Here is a 17,504-nt window from a genome sequence, read left to right as displayed (position 1 = left end):
CGCCTGCCAATGCAGGGGACAACGGGTTCGAGCCCTGGTCCAGGAAGATCCCACATGCCGTGGAGCAACTAAGCCCGTGCACCACAACTACTGAGCCCGTGCTCCACAACAAGAGAAGCCAGCGCAATGAGAAGCCCACTCGCCACAACTAGAGAAAGCCCACTCGCAGCAACAAAGACCCCACACAGTCAAAAATAAAATAAATAAATTCATCAAAAAAAAAAAAGTCTGGGAGTTCCCTGGTGGCCTAGTGGTTAGGATTCCGGGCTTTCACTGCTGTGGCCCTGGGTTCAATCCCTGGTTGTGGAACTGAGATCCCACAAAGCTGCTCAACGTGACAAAAAAAAAAAAAAAAAAAAAATCTACAAAATACTTTGACATCTCACTACAGAGAAAAAGAGTAAAACAAAATGAACAATAAACTTATGAAAAGGTGTACAACATCATTAAAGTCATCAAAGAAATGCAAATGAAACAACCATAAGGTAGATTGACCCATGCAAAAAATGTCTAAACTTTAAGTGATTGACAATACAGTGTTGGTTAAGATGTATAACGACTAGAACTCTTATGCATTGCAGGTGGAATATAACTTGGTACAATCACTTTGAGTAAATGTTTGGCAGTGCCAACTAAAACTAAGCATTCATATGACACTGGATATATACTCTAAAGAAATTACTGTTTATGTCTATCAAAAGACATGCACAAGAATGTTTGTAGCAGTGTTCTTTGTAATTTCTCAAAACTGGAAATGACCCAAATATCTATTAATAGAATGGATAAATAAATTCATACACTGGGATATTACACTGAAATGAAAAAGGACAAACTATTGATACACACAATATGGAAGAATCTCCCTGAGAATGTTGAATGAAAGAAGTCACACACACATACAGTATGTATTGTATGACCCCACTTATATTAAATTCAAAAGTATAGGGACTTCCCTGGTGGTGCAGTGGTTAAGAATCTGCCTGCCAATGCAGGGGACACGGGTTCGAGCCCTGGTCCGGGAAGATCCCACATGCTGCAGAGCAACTAAGCCCATGCGCCACAACTACTGAGCCCACATGCCACAACTACTGAAGCCTGCACATCTAGAACCCATGCTCCACAACAAGAGAAGCAACTGCAATGAGAAGCCCGCACACCGCAATGAAGAGTAGCCCCTGCTTGCTACAACTAGAGAAAGGCCCATGCAGCAACGAAGACCCAGTGCAGCCAAAAGTAAAATAAATAAATAAATAAAATTTGAAAATAAATAAATAAATTCATACACTGGAATACTACACTGAAATGAAAAATAACAAACTATTGATACACACAATATGGAAGAATCTCCCTGACAGTGTTGAATGAAAGAAGTCACACACAGATACAGTATATATTGTATGACTCCATTTATATTTAAATTCAAAAGTATAGGGACTTCCCTGGTGATCCAGTGGTTAACAATCTGCATTCCAATGCAAGGGACAGGGGTTGGATTCCTGGTTGGGGAACTAAGATCCCACATGCCGCATGGCAACTAAGCCCAAGCACCACAACTACAGAGCCCGCGAGCTGCAAAGTAGAGCCTGCGCGCTTCAGTGAAAGATCCCACATACTGCAACTAAGACCCAATGCTGCCAAATAAATAAATAAATAAATAAATAAATATTTTTTTAAATTCAAAAGTATACAAAACTAATCAATGGTTGTAGAAGTGAGAATAGTGGTTACCCATGAGGATACTGACAGGGAGAGGGAACAAGAAACCTTCTGGGATGATGGAAATATTGGTTTGAATGGTGGTTACAACAGTTATATACACAAGCAAAAATTATCTAGCTCTTCACTTAAGATTTGTGCACTCTATTATATATGTTATGCCTCTATTAATCTTCCCTGGCAGTCCCGTGGTTAGGACTTGGTGCTTTCACTGCCAGGGCCCAGGTTCAATCCCTGGTGTGGGAACTAAGATCCTGCAAGCTGCGCAGCACAGCCAAAAAAAAAAAAGAGAGAGAGAGAAATAATAACATTCACCTATGTCAACCACAGCCAACTAGAGAAGATAATAGAAAATAACATACAACTCGCAATAACACCATATTGCCTTACCATAAAACCATAGCATTAAAAGCATGTATGTATGTCACTGGCTCAGAAACAGACAAATAGAAAAATGGAACAGAACCAAAAGCTATAAACTGGACCCTCATATAAATGGGAATTTCATATATGACAAAGGGGACACCTTAAAGTAACTGGAAAAGTACAGGTGGTTTAGTGGGTAGTTTTGGAAAACCTGACTCTTTTTAAGGACAGAAATAAAACTGGATCCCTACCTTACACCATATACATAAGTGGATCCCAGATAGATTACATACAATTTTGAAAAGCACAACTGTAAGGCTAATAGAAAAAGTGTAAGAGAATTTTTTTTTTTTACTTAGATGAAGGGAAAGGCTTTTAAAATCAAACCCAAAAATGTATCTACATGAAAATAAAGATTTCTATCCTATAAAAGATACAACAGACTAAGTTAATAGACAGATAGCAGACCCTATAAAGATATTTACCACATCTGAAACCCACAGAGGGGAACTTCCCTGATGACACAGTGGTTAAGACTCCACGCTCCCAATGCAGGGAGCCTGGGTTTGATCCCTGGTCAGAGAAATAGATCTGCTCTAGGTTCGCAGGCTTCAGCAGTTGTGGCTCGTGGGCTCTAGAGTGCAGGCTCAGTAGTTGTGGTGCACAGGCTTAGTTGCTCTGCGGCATGTGGGATCTTCCCGGACCAGGGCTCGAACCTGTGTCCCCTGCATTGGCAGGAGGATTCTTAACCACTGTGCCACCAAGGAAGTCCCCTAATGGCTTCACTTTAACCCCACCTATTTTAAGGCCCTATTTCCAAATATAGTCACATTCTGGTAGTTAAAGCTTCACCATATAAATTTTGGGGAGGACACTATTCAGCCTGTAACATCCTCAGTCCCTCTTTTTCTTTCCTAATTCCTCTTTGTTTCTTCAAATATTTGAAAAAATTAAAATCACCTATGAATGTGGATTTCTAAATTTATTCTTATAATTCTATCAGTCGGTTTGCATTGCATATTTGGGGCTATGCTATTTACGGAGAAACTGAAACTTTTATCATTATGAAATGATTCTCTAGCTCAGTAATTTTTTTCATTAAAGTATATTTTATCTGATATTTAAAAATGCCTACTCACACAAAATAATATTTTATGTTTTACAAGGATAATGATTACTTAAGGATACATATCAAACATATTAAAATGGTTGCCGATGGAACGGAAAGAGATGTTAATGAGAGTCACAGACGAAGGGGGAAAAAAGGAAGTGGTCTCACATGGATCACTGATGATAATGTGCTATGAACTGAGCTTATAATTAACAAGTCTTCACATCTGAGATCTAAAAAGTAGGAAGGCCCATATAGGTCATAATTATTAATTTTCAAGGAGTCCAGGAGGATTTTCAGATTACTATATATCATGATTCCTGAACTTAGAGGATGAGAAATATTACTCTAAATAGAGTTAGAATGAAGAGCATTCCAGGAAGAAGGCATAGCAGGTACAGGGACATAGAATAATGAGTGTCCATGGCATTTGAGAGTGGAAAGGGGAGGACAATAATGAGAGATGAATTCAGAAAGGTCAGCTGGCGCCAAAATGTAAAAGTATTATGTTAGACTTCGCGCTACAGGTAAAAATGATTTTTAAGACAGTACTGTAGAGTGGTTAAAAATCTCAGATTTGAATCAAAAAGCCTTGGATTTGAATCTGAACCATACCACATGGCAGGTATATGACCTTGGGCAAGTTATTTAATCTCAATGAGACTCAGTTTCTCATTATAAAAATGTAAATAATATTTATTTCAGTGAGTTGTGAGAAGTGAGAATACGCACATAAATCTCTAAGCACAGTACCTAGCATGTAGTAAACATTTAGGACATGAGAGTTATCATTATTATTATTATTTTTGGGGGGATCATCATCATTGTCATCATCATGCTTTATTATTTGAACCAGAGAATTACCTGTATTATAGAAAGATCATTCTGGTAATAATATGAGTTGACTTGGAAGGAGTGAGACTTAGAGCAGATAAATCTGACAAAAGTGAGTTGCAGTAGTCGAGGTGAGAGATGATTAGGATCTAAGTGTTGCTAAAGAGCAGTGCTTCAGGAAGTAAAGTTCATGAGTCTTTCCTATACCTCTTATGCATCACTTCAAATCCTCTTAGCTATAGCTATCATGACCAATTCCATGCAGTTTCGACCACCTTCACACAGGTGCAACTTGATAGTGCCTCATTTCAGGCATGTAATTTACCTCTCACTTTCTGTCCAAGGACTTCTCTGATTACACTTCTTGGGATCCTGTGGGCACCTGCTTAGGTATTTCCACATCGTAACCCAGAAATGCCCAGAGAGGTTTAAGCTTTTTGAGGCAACCATAAACAATGAGAACAGGAATGGACAAATAAATGTTTCTCCCTTTCTTCCCTTAGATGGATAGTCCTGAGATACCTTTCAAATAACTCCTCAGACAATCTCACGGGATCTAGCACATGGTTGTCCAGAACAGTAGCTAACTACATAGCCCCATTTATATTGGCTTCTTCCTCTTTCCTTGTTTTAACCCATGTTGTCCCTTACTTTTGCCCTCTGGGATCATGCTCTGAAATAATCAGGTAAGCCTTTGTCTTAGGCTCTGCCTCAAGGCAACCCAGGCTAAGAATCGTGTTGAGTAAAATGGTCTTAGAAAGCAGAACTTTAGGAAGGAACTGCACCACCTACTGAGGACTTCATTGCTGTTGATAAGTGGTTTAATGATACCTCTGACCTGCCCGGCTTCACATTTACTAAGAATCTCACCTGTAGTTGATTGGGATGAGGTGCAGGTGAAAGGGGCGTGTTGGCTATCTATACAGTGGCTGTGGCACTTGAAGAGTATGGGGCAATGATTATTAAGAGGATTGTGGAGGGAGCTCACTTTTTATTAACACTGTAAGACTTGAAGAAAAAAGGAAAAGGACAAACTCCTGTCAGCAAATCAACAACTTTAACTAAGCTGTGAAAGCAAGAGGGCCTCCTCTGTGACGGCATTTCAGAAGACTCTCAACACCTGAAATAACAGAGCAGTTTGTGCTGAAGATCGGGCCTACGTTCTCATCAGAAGGGTAGCATTGCTTCAAAGCCTCAACAAATCTCTTAAGTCAAAGTCAGTCCCTGATAGGAAGAAGTGGGGCCCTAAGTCTGGGATAAAGACACTTAGAAGACTAAGCATGAGAATTTTGAACCCCTGGATTCTAAGATGACTCTTGTCCTTTTTAAGGACACCCCTCATTGCTCCAGGCTCATAATACTGATAGCAAGGTTTAGGTCTCAGGATAGTCCAGGAGGGGAAATATCCTTCCTGCTCCAAGAGAAAACAAATTACACACCAAAAGAATTATAGGACTTGGCTAATACGTCCCAACAAAAACCAAAGGAGTGTATCTTGAGAGAGCTAGAGCAAGGGAGTGGAATATTAGACTAAATAGGTGAGAATTTATTGACATGGAGGCACTCGCCCAAGACAGATTTAGCATTCTGGCAAGAGCACACTTGGAGCTGGTCCTAATATCCTGCTGGGGGTGGCTCTTTAGAAGCTTGAATGCAAGGAACTATCTATCAACACATCAATACAGCTTCTAGCAGTTAGTAAGTGGTTATGGCTCTGTAGAAAGTAAGGACCAAAACCATTTTGTCTTTAGCGGAAAAGACATCAGTACCCATTTACTGTCTTGCCCCAAGGCTATTTTATTTAGCTCTCCTGCTCTGTCACTGTATAGTCTGCAGTGACCTGGATCTCTTAACATTCTACAGAACATCACAGTAGTCAGAACATCATACTAACTGGATCTGGTGAGCAGGAGTGATAAATACCCCCCAAAGCCCTCTTAATACATATGTAGGCCATGTAAACTCATGAAAATTTAAGACACTACCATGTTGGTGAAGTGTTTAGGGATCCAATGGTTTGTAGCATCCCTTAAAAGTTAAAGGACAAGTTGTTTCACCTTGCACTAGGAAAGCAAGCAAAAGAATCTATGCTTGGTGGACCTCTTTCAGTTATGAGAGCAGCATATGCCACTTTGGGAATACTGCTTTATCCACTTATTATCCAGGAAAGCTCCTACTTTTGAGTGAGACTAAGAGCAAGAGAGGGACCTGCTACAGAGGTCCAAGCAACTGTATGCTCTGTAGCAAGTCTAAGCAACAGAGCAAGCTGTCCTGCCACTTGGGTCATATGACTCGGTAGATGTGATATGCCAGAGGTATCCATGGTAGGTAAAACCACTGTATGGTGTCTCTTGCAAGCTCCAAAAGGAGAGTTGCCACATGTTTCTAGCGTTCTAGACCAGGTGTTGGAAAACCGTGGCCCATGGGTCAAATTTAGCTTGGTTTTGTTGTCGCTGTTGTTTGGGTTTGGTTTTGGTTTGTTTGGATGACTTAAGGTTTTTAACCTAAGTGACTTGGAGGGTGGTAATGCCATTAGAAGATACCATAATGCAGTAGAAGCATGTTTGCTACTGAAAATATTTAATTTTAAATATTTGGGACTTCCCTGGTGGCGCAGTGGTTAAGAATCCATCTGCCAAGGCAGGGGACACGGGTTCAAGCCCTGATGCAGGAAGATCCCACATGCCGCAAAGCAACTAAGCCCGTGCACCGCAACTACTGAGCCTGCGCTCTAGAGCCCACGAGCCACAACTGCTGAAGCCTGCGCACCTAGAGCCCGTGCTCCGCAACAAGAGAAGCCACCGCAATGAGAAGCCCACGCACCGCAACGAAGAGCAGCCGCGCTCGCAGCAACTAGAGAAAGCCCGCGCACAGCAACGAAGACCCAACACAGCCAAAAATAAATAAATTTATTTTTAAAAATAAATAAATAAATAAATATATATATAAATAAATATTTGGGTATATCTTTGTGATGCCCAGTGCATAGGATATCATGCTGACCTAGATATCGAGTAAAAGCTGGATCTTGCATTCAGCAAACATATATTGAAATTCTACTACGTGCAAACCAGTTCTGGTTCAATGCCATGTTCTTAAAGATAACTGACACCATGAATGAACTAAGACTGAGAAATGGGGAGAAGATAGGCAACGTATCAATAGAAGGAGAAGTAAATAATTAAACACCTATTCTATGCATGGCTTTATGTTTAGCTCTGCTATGAAGGTAACAGAGATGAAATGGTCATTGTATTTACTTCAAGGTACTCATCTAATAGAGGTGATGTTTTTCTATAACAGAGTTGGGAGTGAGAAATATTCTTAAAAGAAGTAGAAATGGGAGCTCCAAGGAGAGAGGAAGCCATTACTTGCAGCTAAGATAACAGGATGGAGGAGATGCTGTCTGAGCTGGACTCTGGATACATAACACTGAGTCATGCAATAATGAGACCATGGGGCAGAACATTGTAAACAGAGGAAATGTCAGAGGCACAGAAATGGGAGAGCATGATTTGGAGAAGCTGGTAGTTAGGGTCTTTGGTTGCAAAGATCATATTACCTTAAGAGATAAAGATTTCCTCCAAGGCTATGTGGGAAAATAAAGAAGACAGGAATCTCAATCATGTAGGACTGAGGCCTTGTGGGGGATTAAATTCCATCTGGGAACTAGAAGGTTACACTAGATCCCAGGCAGCTCAAGGGAACAGGTATTTTGTGTGGACCCCTTTCTAAGGGTGAGCCACTGTGTAGGGACGCTCTTTCTGCATCCGTTGCTCCTGCTCCTACAACTTCTCATTTTGCTTCTGCGTACTCAAGACGTCTGTCTACTCCTGCATTCTGCTGTGTCATAACTTCTGGTTACAGCCTTTTCTCTGTGTGTCTTTCATCTTCGACCCTGCCATTAACTAATTGCCTGTCTGGGTCTCAAATTCAATCTTTGCAAGAGAAAATTTGATTGATCTGGTTAATTATTATCATTCCTATTGAACATCTCTCTTGGGCAGTTGGACAGACTATGAATAGACTGGTCAATTAGATGTGGCAAAGTTGACAGAGCCCAGTGGCATAGGACAAGGTGACCTCAGAGCAGTGGGAATAGAAGGCACTGCTCCAAAACTGGGAATATCAAGTGAAGCAACTTGGCCTGATCCTAGGTATAGCAAAGAGAAATAAACCTGAGACAAGACAATGATGGCCATAAGTGCCAGGATGAGTCATTTAGATTTATTTGACTAGGCCAGTTGTTCTCAACCTTATCAGACCTCTTTTTGTAATGTCCTCTATGCTATTCTTAAATGAGGTCTATAGATACTATAGTCTAAACACACATATTTTTAGAGAATCAATATAGTGCTTTAACTATAATACAAGGAAGAAATAAAAGGAAAGTGAGGGGGCTTCCTTGGTGGCGCAGTGGTTGAGAATCCATCTGCTAATGCAGGGGACACGGCTTCGAGCCCTCGTCTGGGAAGATCCCACATACCACGGAGCAACTAAGCCCATGCACCACAACTACTAAGCCCGCGCGCCTGGAGCCCGTGCTCCGCAACAAGAGAAGCCACCGCAGTGAGAAGCCCGCGCACTGCAAGGAAGAGTGGCCCCCGCTTGCCACAACTAGAGAAAGCCCACGCACAGCAATGGGGACACAACACAGCCACAAATAAAAATAACTAAAATAAATTATTTTAAAAAAAGGAAAGTGATTTACAATAAAATAATCTGTATTTTAATATGCAGTTGCTCATGGACAGCTACACTAGAAGTCATAAAGCAGTAGTCGGATGCTTGCAACAATACAAAAGCACAAAATTATACAAGTTCTGGCTACAATTCAGACCGATATAAGTGTGTTATGTTGGTGACTCAGACGCCATCAACAATATTGGAACCAGTAATGGTAATTTTTTGAAATGGTGTCGTCAAACCCTAGCATAGTGTCCAGTACTCAGTTAGATTTAGTGTTTTTTGAGATGAATAAAAAACTTTTCGAAAGCAAAAGAGATCCATTCAAGATTTTTAAAAGAGAAGTACCAGGATCAGAATAATCTTCAGGAAGATTTAAGACCCTAAAAGATAATAAGCTTCAAGGTCTGGGTTGTTTTCATATTTGGCTCATCTCCCACTCCTACCCCAGTGCTTGTAAGTAGTGGGTACTGAATACATGATTTTGAATTGAATTGATTTGAATCAAAGAACTTCTCCAGCAAAGTGCCCATGGGGCCTTTGGTATAACATTAGCTTTGGGCAGAGCTCCAGAAAAGCAGCGTTGGTGGAAGAGATTCCCTTACCACAGGGCCCAAAGTTAGTCCTATCTCTATTTCATATGTGCAGGATTCTGAAGTCTGAAATAGAATGTTCTAAGTACAGCTCTATTGCAAAGAAAGCTACATTCTGTCAGATCATTTCAAGATTCACTAGCAACAAGCGCAAGGACCAACAATCACAAAAGTCTTTAACAAAAAATCCATTCTATGTAGCTGGCACACAATGTGTTTCAAACTTTGGTTGCCTGTTTGAGGAATGTCTTCATTACCAAGCATAGTGCCTGGCACATAATAGCCACTTAACGAATATATGTTGAATGGATGAATGAATAGCAGCAGTTGAAAACAGTGCCTAAGATAGAAAAATGGAAAAGCAAAATTCTAGTGTATGTTACACCAGAACCACATCCGGGACTCCATTAACTTTCAGTTTGAAGAACCATCTAACAGATTGACTCAAAAGCAAGCATTCAGGCTACACATCCAAAACAAAACAACAATGAAAAAGTAAGTAATATATGTGCATGGTGACAAAGTAGTGCAGAAGAGCCTAAGATGAAAAGTAACAGCTTTTTTTTTAAAAAATAAATTTATTTATTTTTAATTTATTTTTGGCTGTGTTGGGTCTTCGTTGCTGGGCGCAGGCTTTCTCTAGTTGCGGTGAGTGGGGGCTACTCTTTGTCGTGGTGCGCAGGCTTCTCATTGCGGTGGCTTCTCTTGTTGCGGAGCATGGGCTCTAGGCCTGCGGGCTTCAAGAGTTGTGGCATGTGGGCTCTGTAGTTGTGGCTCACGGGCTCTAGAGCGCAGCCTCGGTAGTTGTGGCGCACGGGCTTAGTTGCTCCGTGGCAATCCTGGAGCAGGGCTCAAACCCATGTCCCCTACATTGGCGCACCTAGAGCCTGTGCTCCACAAGAGAAGCCACCAAAATGAGAAGCCCGTGCACCACAATGAAGAGTAGCCCCTGCTCACCACAACTAGAGAAAGCCCTCATGCAGCAACGAAGACCCAATGCAGCCAAAAATAAATAAATAAATAAATAAAAAGTAATTGTGCTTTCTGGTTTAGGGACTGTAATTAGGTGTCATTTCCCATCCCCCACCCCCCAGCAATTCCTATAGTATCATTTTTAACTAAAAAATAAATTTGAGCAAAAACGATAAAGCATTATTTTACTAAAATGGGTTCTGGCCTCACTATTGTAGAAGTGGGGAGAAATAGGAGAAACACCTTGGGATCACGTTTATCAGGGATCTCTAGAAAGTTCCCTCTGCCACACTCCCATCTTGTTGAAACTTTGTCTCAGAAACCAAGGTTTATTTTCTCTTGGAATTCTGGAAGTTTTGCTCTTGCATTGAAAAAAAAAATGTGAGTTTTGTTTTCATTATTATTTACTAAATTTGGGAACTGAGTCAGGCAAACCAATTCTGGTCCTGTGCAAGTCCCTTTGATCTTCAAAATCCACTCAGTCTTTGAGACACACAGTCTGTCTCCTTTCACAGGTCAGGAGCTTCCACTGAAACCTGCATAGAGCATCTGTTGCTTGGGGCGACTTCAAGATGTCAAATTTCGGTCTCAGATTCCAGTCCCGGGGCGGGATATTGGAAAACCTGCGCCTGATCTCTTCTGGGCGGTGGTGCCGGGATGGCCTGGGATCCGCAGGCGCAGCCCTCGGCGCCCGCTGCCCGGACGCGGCGCGCGGGAGGCGAAGGCGCGGGGCCGCTGCAGCCGCGCGTCCGCCCTCCACACGGGCCTCCGCGGGCATGGACTGCGCTGACTCAGCCCTTCCGGTCAGTGGTGGCTCCCCACTGCCCCGCACGTGCGGCCGCCGAGCGTCACGGCTCACAATGCAGAGCCGCCGGCGGCCGGCGCTCTCCGCGCTGACCGCGTTCCGGCCCCGCCGTGACTAAGCCGCTTCCGCCTCGGGGTCCGCTCCGCTCCTGCAGCCGCCGCCGTCGCCGCCACGCGCCTTCTTCCGCCCGCAGTCGCTGGGCTCTAAGGTCCCGACAGGGCTTGGCAGCTGGATAAAGCATCCCTGAACTCCAGTGCCCTCTGCAAGGCTCTTCTCAGTGAATTGAGGAGCTGAGGCCTCAGGTCGGGAGAACGGCCCTCACCGTGCAGTGCAGAGAGTGGGTGACTGGGGTTGAGGCAGCGGAGGCCTCGGCAGCCCCACGACCTGCATTGGAAGCTCAACATTGCCGCTTGCTTGCCGGGTGTGCGACCCCTAGAGAGTCGCTCAATCTGGCCAAATCTCATTTTAAACATGGGCGAAATGGGGATGAGTCCATACCCACCTTGGTGGTGTTGGCCAAGCCTAGTAAATAGCGGGAACTCAGCAAATCTGACTTTTTGTTATTATTTCTTTAGAAATTACCTTTTGGATGTAGTTCTCTCTCTCCATGCCACCGCAACCATCTTGCACTTCTTAACATCTCAGTGCAGGGTCACCGCGGGTGACTTCCTAACTCGTTTTGCCACATTCCCATCCGACTCTCACACAATGACCTGGCACATTTTTAAGGCACACTACGTTTTTCAAGCAGATTGCCCTGCTTCAAGAAAATGGAACACCTCCCTGTTGTTTTTTGGTTTGCATAGAAAGTCCCTTTCCTGGTATTTAAGCACTAGAGTGTAGCCTGGCTCACCCGAACCCTCATCCCTCCTGTAAATATTTATGCTTACTCTTCATCCTACACTGTGGCTCATAGATTCCAGCCCTCTCAGAGCTGGGAGGGCGTGTATACTAAGTAATAAGTGCTCTCATCTAAGTGCGAACAAGAAAGGAAGCAACTGAGTGAGTAGAGGGGGATGAGAAAAGGTTTCACGGAGGAAGTAACATATGGGGGGGTGTGTGGTAAGGGCAGTGGCTCGGTGGAGTTTGCCAGCGCTGTGATAGATAATATATATATCAGTGTCCTGGTTGGTGTAGAACCCGGACGTCAAGTTGGGCTCTGCACTGTTGTGACAGAATGCTTGAAACACCTAGTCCCTTCCCTTGATTTTCTTGGGTCCAGAAGTACTATGGAAAGTAAAATTTGAGTTTTAAAATGAACATCACCTGATGAAACACAGGCTGTGGGAAGTAATAATGGATTCCTTAAGGGAAAAATCCCCTACTGAGGAAGGAGTTCCCATAGAGGGTAGAATCAGCCACAGGGCCTGAATGTTAGAGAAGGGTGTTTATGAAGATTTTATAAAGCTGTATTTGAACCTGCTCCCCACTCAGTCCTAGGAAGGAGAAGGCTGTGTACTAAAACGGAAACAGCCGACTCACCAGGAGCCCAGGTACCCTTCTGGATGGCTGGCTGAAAGAACTGAATTGTTAGGAACTCAGCTGTGAGATCCCCAATGAAAAGAGCTTTGCATGAGAAAGGGACAGGCATTTGCCTACTGACCAGAGAGAGAAGGGCAGCGCAGATCTGCAAGTTGGCAGAGACAGACTTGAGATGGCAGTAGCAGAGAGAGTGGATGCTCCAAGGGACCTCCGCGTTCTAGGACACCTCCGTGACACTTTGCAGATAGCCCAGGTAGCATTGATTGGGTACCTGGAGAGAAGACAAGGGAGCAAAGAGGTGGCAAGAGGAGCAGTTTACACAGGGACTGCGATTACAGTTGATCTTAAGTTCTTTCTTTTGATGTTTCTGAATTAAAATTTCCATCATGAACATGTTTTACTTTTAGTATCAGAAAAGGAAACAGGGGACTTCCCTGGTGGTCCAGGGGTAAACAAATCTGCCTTCCAATGCAGGGGACGTGGGTTCGATCCCTGCTCGGGAAACTAAGAATCCCACATGCCACAGGGCAAATTAGCCCAGGTGCCACAACTACTGAGCCCGCCCGCCTCAAGTAGAGAGCCTGCGTGCCACAAACTACAGAGCCCATGCGCTCTGGAGCCTGCGCATCACAACTAGAGAGAGAAAACCTGCAGGCCACAACTAGAGAGAAGGCTGTGCACCACTAGAGAGAAGCCCACACGCTGCAATGAAAGATCCCACATGCTGCAACAAAGATCCCACGTGCCGCAACTAAGAACAGATGCAGCCAAAAATAAAAAATCAAATCAATCAATCAATAAAATATTTTAAAAAAAGAAAAGGCAACTTTTTTTTAAAGTCATTGCATTGGTACAGATGAAGCAAAATGGGCTTTCTTATTCACTAGAGTTTTACAAGAAAGGAGTCATAGTTCACTTTTTGACTCTGAAAATTATACATATTGATCATAATGTAAACATTGATTATTAATGTAAGTTAAAATTATGATTTAACTACTCTGGGAGGATGGGGAAGTAGTGGAGTTGGGTGTGCGGTGTATTTGTAAGAGTGCTACATCCTCATCTACCACAACAGGAAGGCAATAGAGCATGTTTAACGCAGATACATCAGGAAATAACAGCATAAACACTTTTTTTTTTTAATATATGGAGGTAAATACCTGAAGCAACATGAAAAGTGGAAAATGGTTGTCTTTGGGCTGTGAAGAGGAGTGAGGCAGAAGACTACTGTTTTTCACTATACGTTGTCTAGTGGTATTGAAGTATTGAAATATTTTTCAATGTGTCAAGGAATATTTCCAGTGAAATATTTTTAAACTTCATTCTTTTTTTTTTTGTTTTTAATCCAAAATGTGTTTATTGGGATGGTTTCCCATTCATCTTGATTCCAGGGGCTTTTAGTGCTGCCTCCGTCTGAGGGAGCATCCTTCTGTAAGCCTTGCTTTTCCTCCTGTAAGCTGGCAGAGGACAGTAGAGCAGCCAACACACAAAACTACTGTTTGTGCATGGCTAAAGACGGTGGTGATTTTATAGCATCGTGGGCATTTCACATCCATGAAATAGGAACTGGGGCTCTGCACCAGGCGCTTCTTCTTGTGTTTCCTCTTCTCCTCTTCTGGAGAGGGATGAAGGAGATACTTTGCAAGAGGCATGTTCTCGTGGGGAGGTCATCACGGTCAGAAAGGTCTTCATTCATTTTTAATGTGGTAAAAATAAAAGCATACAAACTCGTCCCAGTAATTTCATTTCTATTTGTATATCCTAAGGTGATAAATACAGATATGGGCAGAGATTTATATACAATAGTCTTTGCAGGATTATTTATTTAAAAACTGGCAACAATATAAATGTCTAACATAATACAATAATTTAAAAAGATCATGGTGCATTCATATGATGATTTTTTAAATCACATTTTTGAGAATTATTTAATTTCATAGTAAAATGCTAATTTTAAATGAGTGAAAATAAAATGCAAAAGCATATATATTCATAGTAAACAGACTGGAAGAATGTTTATGGTATTTATCTCTGGGAATTAGGATTACAGAGTTTTGCTTTGTTTTTGTTTTAATTACAGAATTTATTTATTTATTTATTTTTCGCTGCTTTGGGTCTTAGTTGTGGCACACGGGATCTTTTCATTGCGGCGAGCGGGCTTCTCTTTAGTTGTGGCACGCAGGCTCAGTAGTTGGGCTTAGTTGCCCTGCGGCATGTGGGATCTTAGTTCCCAGACCAGGTATCGAAACCCACGTCCCTTGCATTGGAAGGTGGATTCGTAACCACTGGACCACCAGGGAAGTCCCCAGGATTATAGAGTTAAGAGTGTGCCTGTTGGGTCTGAAACTTAGTGAGACCCTGTGGGGCTCCTGGGCATGGAGACCTTTTGTCCCCCGCTTCTTGTAGGCAAGATTTCAGCCTCCGTGACCTTCCCTGAGTTCGAAAGGGCGGATTCGAACATTTGCTAATCAGGGGAGCGCAGCCAAGAAACCACCTGAGGCAAGATTAAAGGGACCAGAGAGGCTCATCAAGATTAGGAGACTGGGGCTTCCCTGGTAGCGCAGTGGTTGAGGGTCTGCCTGCCAATGCAGGGGACACGGGTTCGAGCCCTGGTCTGGGAAGATCCCACATGCCGTGGAGCAACTAGGCCAGTGAGCCACAACTACTGAGCCTGCGCGTCTGGAGCCTGTGCTCCGCAACAACAGAGGCCGCGATAGTGAGGGGCCCGCGCACCGAGATGAAGAGTGGCCCCCGCTTGCCACAACTCTAGAAAGCCCTCGCACAGAAACGAAGACCCACACAGCCAAAACTAAATATAAAAATAAATTAAAAAACAAAAAACAAAAAAAAACAATTAGGAGACTGACCACCTGAGATGAGAGTAAGCAAGCCCTGCTCACACCCTAATCTTGTCAGAGACCCCACCTTTGAACCACTGTTATAAAACCCCTCATCAAGTCCTCCCGGGTTGGGACACACAGTTTTTCCGAGGCAGGAGCCCACTGTATCCCCCTTTGCTTGGGAAAGCAATAAAGCTATCCTTTTCTACTTCACCCAAAACTCTGTCTCCAAGATTTGATCCGGCACCGGTGTACAGAGAGGCCAAGCTTTCCGTAACAGGTTCTGTAGGAAGCAAATGCTAAGTTGAAGTTCAAAGTGAAAAAAGTTTGTTGAGAAGTTACACATACGAAAAGAAAGGGGAGGAAGCAGGATTGGGTAGATGGAGTGGTTAGATGTGGTACAAAATCTCTGCCGCCCAACAGGGAGCTCTGGAGCAAAGGTTGCCTTATTGGAGGTGTCCTGTGATCGGTGGAAACAGCTAGGCCTTTGTACCACCACCTTCCACAATCATTGGTTGGAGCCACTCTGAGAAGAGAGTGACCTTGGCTGGAAAGGTAAGGATGACCAAGAGGTTAGCAGCTGAAGGCTATCACACTCCCTGCAGCTGGGCAGTAAGTTCTTTCTTGAGGGGGAGTCTGACTAGTGCATCTCTCTATCTGCAGCAAAGGGTGATTTTTCAAAATGCCTATTTTGTATATTTTTTTGTAATCTCCTGATTTTGACACCAAATATGCCATATTTTATAATAAAAATGTTAAAATAGTAAGTAGACTCCAAATAAAAGTTCAGAAGGGATGTCCTAAAGTACATTTGCTTTAGAGCATTGATTTTTTTTTCTTTGTTTTGGTCAGCTATTTTGTCTGTTCAGAGGTCATGACTGTCCATTTTTGGCTTATAGGCTATGTTCCAAATAGGTAAGGTTACCAGAACTGAGTTAGAATACCTTATCTGTGTAATGAGGAAATTTTATCTCACTATAATTGTGAAAATTATAACTCTTGATTGCTTGGTTCTCTAATTCACTCAACAAACATCTGTTATGCATCTACTTGTTAAACTACTGTAGTAGGCACTGGGTGTAGAAATTAATGAGATGTTGATCACACACTTATAAAGCTCATAGTTTAGTAGATGAAATAAGTCATGCACTTAATAATGTGTTAAAAATGTACATGCCCTTAGAGTTTCAGTTTTGAAAGATGAAAAGAGTTCTGGAGATTGGTTGCACAACATTATGAATGCACTTAACACTACTGAACCATACAGTTAAAAAAAGGTTAAGATGGTAAATTTTATGTTTTGTGTATTTAACCACAATTAAACATTTTTTAAACTGTACATACCCTGTGACTTAGCAATTACACTTCTAGATATGTATCCCAAAGAAACTCTCACCCGTATGTACAAAGAAATAAGTGTGAGGATGTCCTCTACAGCACTGTTTATAATAGCAAAAAGGTGGAAGCAGCCTAATTTTTTATCAAAGAGGAATGGATAAATAATCAGAATGGTTCATATATCAACCTGAATTGGTCTCAAAAAAATTTTGGGTGAAAAAGCAAGATGCAAAATGATACATACAGGGACCTCCCTGGTGGCGCAGTGGTTAAGAATCCGCCTGCCAAGGCAGGGGACACGGGTTCGAGCCCTGGTCCGGGAAGATCCCACATGCTGCGGAGCAACTAAGCCCGGGCGCCACAACTACTGAGTCTGCACTCTAGAGCCTGTGAGCCACAACTACTAAGCCCGCGTGCTGCAACTACTGAAGCCCGCATGCCTAGAGCCTGTGGTCTGCAAGAAGAGAAGCCACCGCAATGAGAAGCCCGCGCACCGCAACGAAGAGTGGCCCCCACTTGCCGCAATTAGAGAAAACCCGTGTGCAGCAACAAAGACTCAGCACAAGCAAAAAAAAAAAAATCATGATACCATTAATATAAATTTAAGACTACAGACAATAGGGACTTCCCTGGTGGCGCAGTGGTTAAGAATCTGCCTGCCAAGGCAGGGGACACGGGTTCAAAGGGGACACAACAACGAAGACCCAATGCCAACGCAGCCAAAAAATATTTTTTTTTAATTAAAAAAAAAAAACCACACA

General features: G+C 42.8%; 1 protein-coding gene across 1 annotated transcript; it reads right to left on the bottom strand.

Moving 5' to 3' along the window:
- Positions 1 to 13,897: 13,897 nt before the first annotated feature.
- On the bottom strand, positions 13,898 to 14,232 carry LOC132369849 (small ribosomal subunit protein eS27-like). Its single transcript, XM_059929543.1, has one exon. It carries the CDS (start codon positions 14,215 to 14,217, stop codon positions 13,963 to 13,965), a length of 255 nt encoding a protein of 84 aa, XP_059785526.1. The 5' UTR covers positions 14,218 to 14,232; the 3' UTR covers positions 13,898 to 13,962.
- Positions 14,233 to 17,504: the final 3,272 nt, after the last annotated feature.

Source organism: Balaenoptera ricei, chromosome 8, assembly GCF_028023285.1.
Source record: "Balaenoptera ricei isolate mBalRic1 chromosome 8, mBalRic1.hap2, whole genome shotgun sequence".
Classification (NCBI taxonomy): domain Eukaryota; kingdom Metazoa; phylum Chordata; class Mammalia; order Artiodactyla; family Balaenopteridae; genus Balaenoptera; species Balaenoptera ricei.
Note: the sequence above shows the minus strand (reverse complement) of the source record. Positions and strands in the feature narration are given on the sequence as shown.